The sequence below is a fragment of the Lynx rufus genome, unplaced genomic scaffold, assembly GCF_022079265.1.
Source record: "Lynx rufus isolate CCGP_SWC_20201006 ecotype Redwood Valley unplaced genomic scaffold, mLynRuf1.p SCAF_5, whole genome shotgun sequence".
In the NCBI taxonomy this organism is placed as follows: Eukaryota; Metazoa; Chordata; class Mammalia; order Carnivora; family Felidae; genus Lynx; species Lynx rufus.
In genome coordinates this window covers 10,850,789-10,859,972 of record NW_025814867.1, presented here as the reverse complement: position 1 = coordinate 10,859,972, position 9,184 = coordinate 10,850,789, and the positions used below count along the sequence as shown (strand labels likewise).

The 9,184-nt window shown below is 48.2% G+C and overlaps 1 protein-coding gene across 2 annotated transcripts in view; it reads left to right on the top strand.

Moving 5' to 3' along the window:
• Positions 1 to 1,119: 1,119 nt before the first annotated feature.
• The window catches only part of CMTM8 (CKLF like MARVEL transmembrane domain containing 8), a 103,718-nt gene continuing 95,653 nt past the window's right edge, over positions 1,120 to 9,184 (top strand). For both annotated transcript variants that reach the window (XM_047098676.1, XM_047098675.1), the window contains exon 1: positions 1,120 to 1,266. In XM_047098676.1, coding sequence (XP_046954632.1) covers positions 1,120 to 1,266 — 147 coding nt within the window. The remainder of the gene's footprint in view (positions 1,267 to 9,184) is intronic.

Below are 9,184 nucleotides of genomic sequence, written 5' to 3'. Positions count from 1 at the left end.
TGCAGGTGCCACGTCGCAGCTAAGGTCTAGCTTGACCCTGTAAACGGGGCGCTCGCATCCCCTCCCCCATCCCAGGAAAGCACGCCCGTTTATCCTACACTTCGCTTTGCACAACCCACACTTTCCAAGCTTTTTTTTTTTTTTTTTTTTTTGGACATTTCCTTCCGAGGGTGACGGGACGGCCACGCTGATTGGTCTTGACCAGGGACCCCAAACAACTAGCCGTCACCTAGACTCCACGGATCCCCGTAGAGCCACTGCGAGCGCCTGGAAGCGTCTCGCCCTGCCCTCGAAGCCCAGCGATTAAGTCGGTTCCTCAAATTGTTCCCGACCGGAGGAGCAGGAAATAACACCGGCCTTTGGTGGCGGCCACAGCGGGAGGGGGAAAAGTTCAGGCCTCTCCCGGGCAGTCGCAGAGGCCTCCCATCAATCTCGGGTCTAAGGTCCGGCCGGGCCCGGGTTCCGGCCGCTCTTTCTGGCACTCGAGTCACCACCCGACCTCCGGCCTCGGTCGTCGCTAGGGGCCCGGCTTTCCCCGGGGCCGCTCAGCCCCCGCGCGGCCGCCAGGTGGAAGAAGACAGGTCAGCGGGGCTGCGCGCGCCAGGGGGCGGGGCGTGGCGGGGGCCGGGACCCCCGCGCCCTCTCCTCCGCGCCGCCCGCCCGGCTGCCCGCCTCGCGGCCCCGGCCGCGACCGGCGCCCATCAGGCCGCGCGGTCCCCAGCAACAGGTGAAGAGGCCGCCGACCCGCGGCGCCTCTGCGGGGCGGTCCTTCTCCCTCCCGCCTCGCGCCCGCCCCTCTCCACGCCCCCTCCCCTCCTCCCGGCCTCCGCCGCGGCGCTCGGCGGCCCGGCGGTCTCCCCTGGCGCCGTCTCCTTCTCCTCCCGGGCCCCAGCGCAGCCCGAGAGCCCCGCGCCGCGGAGCGAGGGGCGCCGAGCGCTCGCACGACACGCGCCGCGGCGCCACCGGCCCCGGGGGGCGCCCCCCGGCGCGCCTCCCTCCTCGCGCCCGCCGCGCTCCCCTCCCCCGCCGCCGGCGGCCCCCGGGCTCCCTGCCGCGCGTCCGGCCCCCGACGCGCTGGGGGTCTCCGGGGAGGGGCCGGCCCCGCCGAGAGGTGCGGCGATGGAGGAGCCGCAGCGCGCCCGCTCGCATACCGTCACCACCACTGCCAGCTCCTTCGCCGAGAACTTCTCCACGAGCAGCAGCAGCTTCGCCTACGACCGGGAGTTCCTCCGCACCCTGCCCGGGCTCCTCATCGTGGCGGAGATCGTGAGTGCCGCGCGCGCGGGGGGCGGGGGAGGCTCCGGAGAGCCCGCGCGCGGTGCCTCCGCCGACCGCCTGCCCGGGACGCCTTTCGCGCGGGCTCGCCTTCTCCCCGGCGTGCGAAACCCGGAGACCACCGCTCTGAGCGAGGTCGGACCACCTTGCGCGCCTGAGCCGCGGGATGTCTGCTTGCTGGGTCCCGTCGGGGGTCGTGCCGGGTCTTGGGAGCAGGGCGCTCGGTGGGCGTTCGTTCGGTTTGGGTTCACGAGTGTCACGGACACCTGATGCCTTCCTTACCTGATCTCCAGGTGGATGGCCTCCTCCCTGAAAGCAAAGCCTTCCAGAACTCAGGGAGAGGAGAGGACTTTTTTCTTCGCCTACTTCTCTCCCCGGTGTTAAAATTGAGGTGAATTAAGAAACTTGTACCGAGAAAAATATGAGGGCCTCGACCCCGTTGGGGACCGGAAGGTCTCCTGCAGGGTGCTGTGCACCTCCTGGGCTCAGCGCAGTCCTGGGGAGGAGGGCTGGCGTGCGCATTCTCCTCTTGACCCGACATGGAGGCTGAGAGGTCTAGTGATTTCTTCTAAGTCCCAGCCAGTCCTTCTTGGCTGGAGGGAGCCCTGTTACCAGCCGGTGGTGGCCACTGTTTCACCATGTGCCAGGGCCTCCTCAAGACCTTTAGTTGGCCTTGTGCCCTCATGCAGGCCACACAGCAGCCCTATCCTGTGTGCAATTATTATCCTATTTTGCATGAGAAGAAATTGAGGCACAGAGAGGGGAAGTCCAGGGCGGGGGTGTGTGTGTGTGTGGGGGGGGTGTCTGGACTGTGATTCAACCCTGGGCCTGGCACTCTCCAGGGCCCTGCATTTAACTGCCAAGGAGCATCCTTCCCAGCCGCCTACCCTTTCCACCCGATCTCACACACATTCATTGGAAATGTGTGGAGTTGAAATCTAGCTTGTGTGGGTTTGGAGAATGGGAGCCATGGTGGTATAGAAGTGGCTGAAGACCCAGATGGTTCTCTGAGAAGCCCCCGACAGAACCTGGGTACATCAGGTAGCTGACTTGCTCCTCCAGCGTCTCAGGCCCCGCCCCAGATGGACGGAATCGATGCCAATGCACGTAAAGTTTGCACAGTGTTGTCTGGGCTCATCCCCCAGCTAGTTCCCTTCGCTGGTATTGAGGACATCAGGAGACCCAATTAAAAAAACAACAACAACAAAAAAACCAACAACGAAGGTATTGGAATCACCTTGCAGGGCCTGGCTTATAGGAATTCGGCAAATATTTGCTGTGTGCGTTAAGTAGTTGGCAACTTCCTTGCTCCAGCAGAGCAAACAGAAACTGAAGTCGGAGATGGGGGCTTCTACCTGGGGGTGGATCTGGACCCGGCACGAAGTAAAATGCCTCTTGTTTTTGACTGGTGATCCGTATGCTCTGTGTTCCACGCTTTTTCGGAAAATAGCAAAGCGAAGGACACAATGCAAATGGCCCATAGTCCTGCCAGTAGAAATAACCACTGTTGATATTTTGACATGTGTCTTTTAAAATTTCAATAAATTAAAAAAAATTTAACGTTTTATTTTCTTTTTAAATTAAAAAAATTGTTTTAATGTTTATTTTTGAGAGAGAGAGAGAGAGAGAGGGACAGAGCATGAGCGGGGGAGGGGCAGAGAGAGCCTGGGAGACACAGAATCCGAAGCAGGCTCCAGGTTCTGAGCTGTCAGCGCAGAGCCCGACAGGGGGCTCAAACCCACGAACGGTGGGATCGTAACCTGAGCCCAAGTTGGACGCTCAGCCGACTGAGCCACCCAGGCGCCCCTCAGTAAATGTTTTGAAAGATGGAAACACATGTAAGAAAAATTACCCTTACCACTCCAATAGTTCAATTTTGGTTTTTGACAACTGTGCACGTTTTAAGGAATAAAACAGTCTTAGAATTAGAAGTTTGCCCCACTGTCTTCATACCTAGAGGTGCTCACTTTCAAATCTCTTAGAGCCCTAAATAACATATTTATAATGCTGTTCCTTGATTCCCCCCCCCCCCCCGTTGTAGGTGTTATCTTTCGACTTCCCCCTCTGAGACATGTGGCTCTAACACTCTCAGACCACCTCCTAGATATCCCATCCCACCCCCCTATTATACATATACTCTTTCTGTCTCCTACTATATTTTGGGTTAAATCAATACCCATTGTTGACCTTAGGACACCATAAACACTGTTCACAGCCCAGCCACCGAGTAGTCTGTGAGCACTTTTCTTTTCCTGCCCAATTTGTTTCCTTCTCTTTTTCCATTTCTTCTTTCTCTAACTGTTTAGTCACTAATTTTACCTTAATTGTCTAAATCTCTTATCAGGAAACTGAGAGACATCGGGATTCTCTCAAGGTCATCTCATGGCCAAATCCTCTCTGGGAACCTCTGACCTCCTCCCACCTGTCCTGCTCATTTGGGCACAGCTGACATCATGGGATTTCCTGCAGTATCACCATGGGGAGTCTTTGTCTCCACTTCTCTCCAACACTGGGTCCCCTGCTTCTCCTGACCGCTGTCCTTCTCCGTTTTGCCTCACTTCTAGTGGGGGGACCACACAGACTTTAGTAGTTTCCTTAGAAAGGATGCATGTATGAGTCGAGATTTACATCTTTCAAAATGTCTTGATTTGAGGGGCACCTGGGTGGCTCAGTCTTTAAGCATCTGACTTCGGCTCAGGTCATGATCTCACGGTTTGTGAGTTCGAGCCCCACATCGGGCTTCCTGCTGTCAGCGCAGAGCCTGCTTTGGATCTATTCCCCTCTCTCTGTCCCTCCCCCGATTGTGCTCTCTCTCTTAAAAAAAAAAAAAAGTCTTGATTTGACTGTTACACATAATTAATAGTTTGACTGGTAAAGAATGTTAGATTGTAAATTGTTTTCCTTCAAAATTTTGAGTGTTCCTCCATTATCATTTAACTATTCTGATTCCTGTTTTCATAAATTTCTATTCCTCATCCTTTTTTCCTTTCCTTTCTGGAAGCCTATAGGACCTTTGTCCCAAGAGATCTATAAGATCCCAGCAATGTGCCTTCATCTGAGTCCATTTTCTTCCATTATACTGAGGACCTACCTGGTGTGTTTTCTCAATCAGGAAAACTCGTGTATGTGTAAGGGGATTTTTTAAAATTATTTTTTACCTTTCCGTTTTTTTTTTTTTTTTCTGAAACTCCTTGTACACTTTTTTTTTCTATGCATGCATTTTCTTATAATCTATCTCATGGGTTCATGATATGCTGTGTTCACTTGCCATACTGTAAACGTTTCTCAGGATCTTGGATCTCTCAGTTATCACAGCGTTCTGTTGCAAGAAAATGTCATCTTTGATTTCCTCTGTTTTCTATTTTAAAACTAACATGTTCCTGGGTTTCACCAGTATAGGTAGTGCCATAGCACTCTTCCTTCTTTGTCCCTCTTCCCACATTTATCCAGTGATTTTCTCAAGGGAAGTTTCCTTTAAGTAGAATTGTGTGTCAAAGAGGACTCACATTTAAGGGCTTTGTTACATATTCTGAAATTCTCTTTCTGCAAAGTTCTGCTGATTTAAGTTACTATCAGTAGTGTGAGCCTATTAAGCTAAAAATACTTTTTTAATACTCTCTGAAATAAAAAAGGTGAAGAATCACTTAAATGGTATATGCTAATCTAAGGTACTTTTTTTTTGTTCATGTTGTAACGTCTAAATCGGGATGTGGCTTACTGTGGATGGTTTCTTGGAGGTAATGCCATATGGTACCACCGATTGTTTATGGAGGGAAGCAGCTCTCAAACTATTGGCCTTCCCAGCCCTGAGACTAAGATAGATGTGCCCCCAGAAAAATGTTACTTTCTGCCATGGAAAAAAACCAAATACTGAGACAAATAATTGCTAAGATTACTTAGTAATTACTTAAAATTACTAAGAATTACTTAGATTCTGACTTCCCGCTGGAACCTAGGAGAAATGAAATAATAGAGAACAAAGCACAGTGTTTCCTCAAATCTGTTGTCAAAATCACTAGCCCTCGTTTTCCCACAGGAGTGAGTGGTGGTAGCTAACCTACTCAAAACACTTTGGGCAGTGCCTGTGTAACCTTCTGTTGAAACCAAATTGTGGCTGTTTCCTTCCGTTTAAAGTTTTACAACAAGCTAGAAGCAATCCAGTACTTGACCTGTGACTTGTCGGATGCTCTGATCTTATAACAATTACAAGTACTTGAAGAATTAACTCAGAAGCTGAGTTAATTGTACCCTTCCTGTTATTGGTGACTTCAGAATGAATTATAGCATCCGTGGAATAATGTTAGGTCACCTGTCATATACTTACGGTCATGAGCAGACTTAGGTGGGGAAAGATGAATAGTTTACTGAGAGCTGGAATCAAATTATTCTATCCTGTTGAGTTCTTATTAAAAAAAAAGTGAGGGGCGCCTGGGTGGCTCAGTCGGTTGAGCATCCGACTTCAGCTCAGGTCATGATCTCGCGTTCCGTGAGTTCAAGCCCCGCATCAGGCTCTGTGCTGACAGCTGGGAGCCTGGAGCCTGCTTGGGATTCTGTGTCTCCCTCTCTCTCTGGCCCTCCCCCCGTTCATGCTCTGTCTCTCTCTGTCTCAAAAATAAATAAATGTTTAAAAAAATGAAAAAAAAAGTGAACATAGTTTCCTTTTCAGAAAACAATGCCTATGGGGCGCCTGGGTGGCGCAGTCGGTTAAGCGTCCGACTTCAGCCAGGTCACGATCTCGCGGTCCGTGAGTTCGAGCCCCGCGTCGGGCTCTGGGCTGATGGCTCGGAGCCTGGAGCCTGTTTCAGATTCTGTGTCTCCCTCTCTCTCTGCCCCTCCCCCGTTCATGCTCTGTCTCTCTCTGTCCCAAAAATAAAAATAAACGTTGAAAAAAAAAAAATTAAAAAAAAAAAAAGAAAACAATGCCTAGTCTTTGTAGAAAAAATAGAAAAATGTAGGTAAGTAAAGAAAACCTGTAATTTTTGCCCCCATGGTGGTTCTTAACAGGCATGGTACTACCCCATGCCTAGGATTTTTTTTTTTTTTAATTTTGGTTATTGTAATATTTGAAGCTTCTACTGTTGTTTAGTTTCCTGGGGGGTCAGGGTTGCTAAATGTCCTGACGTTCACGGGACAGTCCCCTATGATGAAGAGTTGCTTTACCAATTGCCAACAGCACCACTGTTAAGGAACTTTGAGTGAACTACTATTTAATTTTTTTTTAATGTTTATTCATTTTCGAGAGACAGAGACGAGTGCGAGTGGGGGAGGAGCAGAGAGAGAGGGAGACACAGAATCTGAAGCAGGCTCCAGGCTCTGAGCTGTCAGCACAGAGCCTGATGCAAGGCTCGAACTCCTGAACCGTGAGATCATGACCTGAGCCGAAGTCAGACACTTAACTGACAGAGCCCCCCAGGCACCCCTGAGTGAACCACCATTTAGCACTGAATAAACCATTCCAGAATTTTTCGAGTCGTTCTGTATTATTATTTATCTGTAATTTTTTAAATGCAGTCACTTGTAAACTATTCTTTTTGTTTACTGCTGTGGCCACCTGTGCTGGCTATCTCCCATTTGTCCCTCAGAGCCACTCTCCACCCCTCTCTGTTCTCCACCCTCAAGGCTGATTTCCACGGACTGTCTCGAGGGGCTCCCCTCTGATGTTTCACTGCAGTCATCCAGGGGTGGTACCCGCAGGAGGCTGTGGGATGAGAGGAGAGCAGGTCCGGGTATTCAGTCCCTGGGATTCCTAAGTGCTGGCTCTTAGCAGGTTGACCGTGTCCCTCCATGGAAGGCGGGCTATCTGGCCACCCTTGCCACACAGCTGTTTTCCCTGGCTCTGATCGCTGTTCACTCCCAGCTGCTTACCATTGCCAGGCACTGTGCTATCACTGTGGTTTTCCGGCACCCTGCTTTATAAATAATGCCTTTACTGAACTCCATTCAGATTACCCAATCTGAAAGTGCCCAGTGCCCTGCTGAGACCTGATAAATTACCTTTTCCTCATTAATAATTAATTTCTTATGACATTCTCTTTTTTTATGGGTCTATCTTATGGCATTCTTTTTTTTTTTAATTTTTTTTTAACGTTTATTTATTTTTGAGACAGAGAGACAGAGCATGAACGGGGGAGGGTCATAGAGAGAGGGAGACACAGAATCCGAAACAGGCTCCAGGCTCTGAGCTGTCAGCACAAAGCCCGACGCGGGGCTCGAACTCACGGACCGTGATATCCTGACCTGAGCCAAAGTCAGACGCTTAACTGACTGAGCCACCCAGGCGCCCCTCTTATGACATTCTTAATGGCCACATAGTATTCCATAAATGTCCAACTCCTACTATTCAGTTTATGTTTCTTTCCTTTAAAACTGTGACAAACTTCCTTTATACTAACTCCTCCTGGTTGTTCTTTAATATTTTCTAAGGATGAGTACTTAGAACTGAATTAAAAGGTCTATGCATTTTCTTTAAAGTCGAGTTTTTTGAGGTATACGGTAAAATTCACCCTTTTTAGTGTAGAGTTCTATGAGTTTTAGCATACGCCTTTTTAAGAAGTGGCTTTATGGAGATATATCATAAAACTGACCCTTTTAAAGTATACAACGCAAGGATTTGTAGGATACTTACAGAGTTGTACAACTATTTTAGAACACTTTTGTTACCTCAGAAAGAAACCTATTAGCAGTTACTTCCTATTCGTCCCTTCTCTCACCCCTCAGTAACCACTAGTCTGCTTTCTGTCTACACTTGTCAACATTCTGTCTACTAGGCTACATTTGTCTCTTCTGGACACTTCATAAAAATGGCCCTACAATATGTGGCCCTTTCTGTCTGGTTTCTTTTACTTAGCATAATGTTTCCAGTGGTCATCCATGCTTATAGTATGTATCAGGACTTCATTCCTTTTACTAACACATAATATTCCATTGGAATATATATATATATATATATATATATATATGTATATATGACTTTGTTTATGCATCAACTGATGAACATCTGGGCTGCTTCCACATTTTGACTATTACACATAATGCCGTTATGAGCCTTCATGTACAGGTTTTTTTGGAGACATATGTTTTCACTTCTCTTGGGCACTTATGTAGGATTGGAATGGCTGGGTCATATGGTAACTCTTTGTTTAATATTTTGAGGCACTGCTAGACTATTTCCAAAGTGGCTGCACTACACTGCAATCCCACCAGCAATCTGAGTTCCAATTTCTCTACATCCTCATTAAGATTTTTTATTTTCTGTCTTTAACTCTGGCCATCCTACAGGGTGTGAAGTGGTATCTCATTGTGATTTTTGTTTGTATTTCTTTTTTTTTTTTTAATGTTTATTTATTGGGGGGGGGGCAGTTGAGAGAGAGAGAAAGAGAATCACAAGAAGGCTCCATGCTTAGTGCCAAGCCCAGTGCGGGGCTCAGTCCCACAAACCGTGAGATCATGACCTGAGCTGAAACTAAGAGTCAGAGGCTTAACTGACTGAGCCACCCAGGTGCCCCTGGTTTGTATTTCTGTAATGACTAATGATGTTGAGTAGCTCTTCATGTGCTTATTGGTCATTTGTATGCCTTCTTTGGAGAGATGTTTATTCAAATCCTTTGCCATTTAAAAAAATTATTTTATTATTTTTGAGTTGTAAGAGCTCTCTACATATTCTGGATACAAGTCTCTTATCAGATATATTATTTGCAAATATTTCTCTTCCATTCTGTGGGTTGTCTTTTCACTTTATGTGATGGTGTCCTTTGAAGTACAAAGATTCTTAATTTGATAAAGTCACACACACACACACACACACACACACACACACACACACTATGGCTTATGCTTTGGATATTGTATCTAAGAAGACTTTGCTTAATCCAAGGTCATGAAGATTTACTTTTGTTTTCTCCTAAAAGTT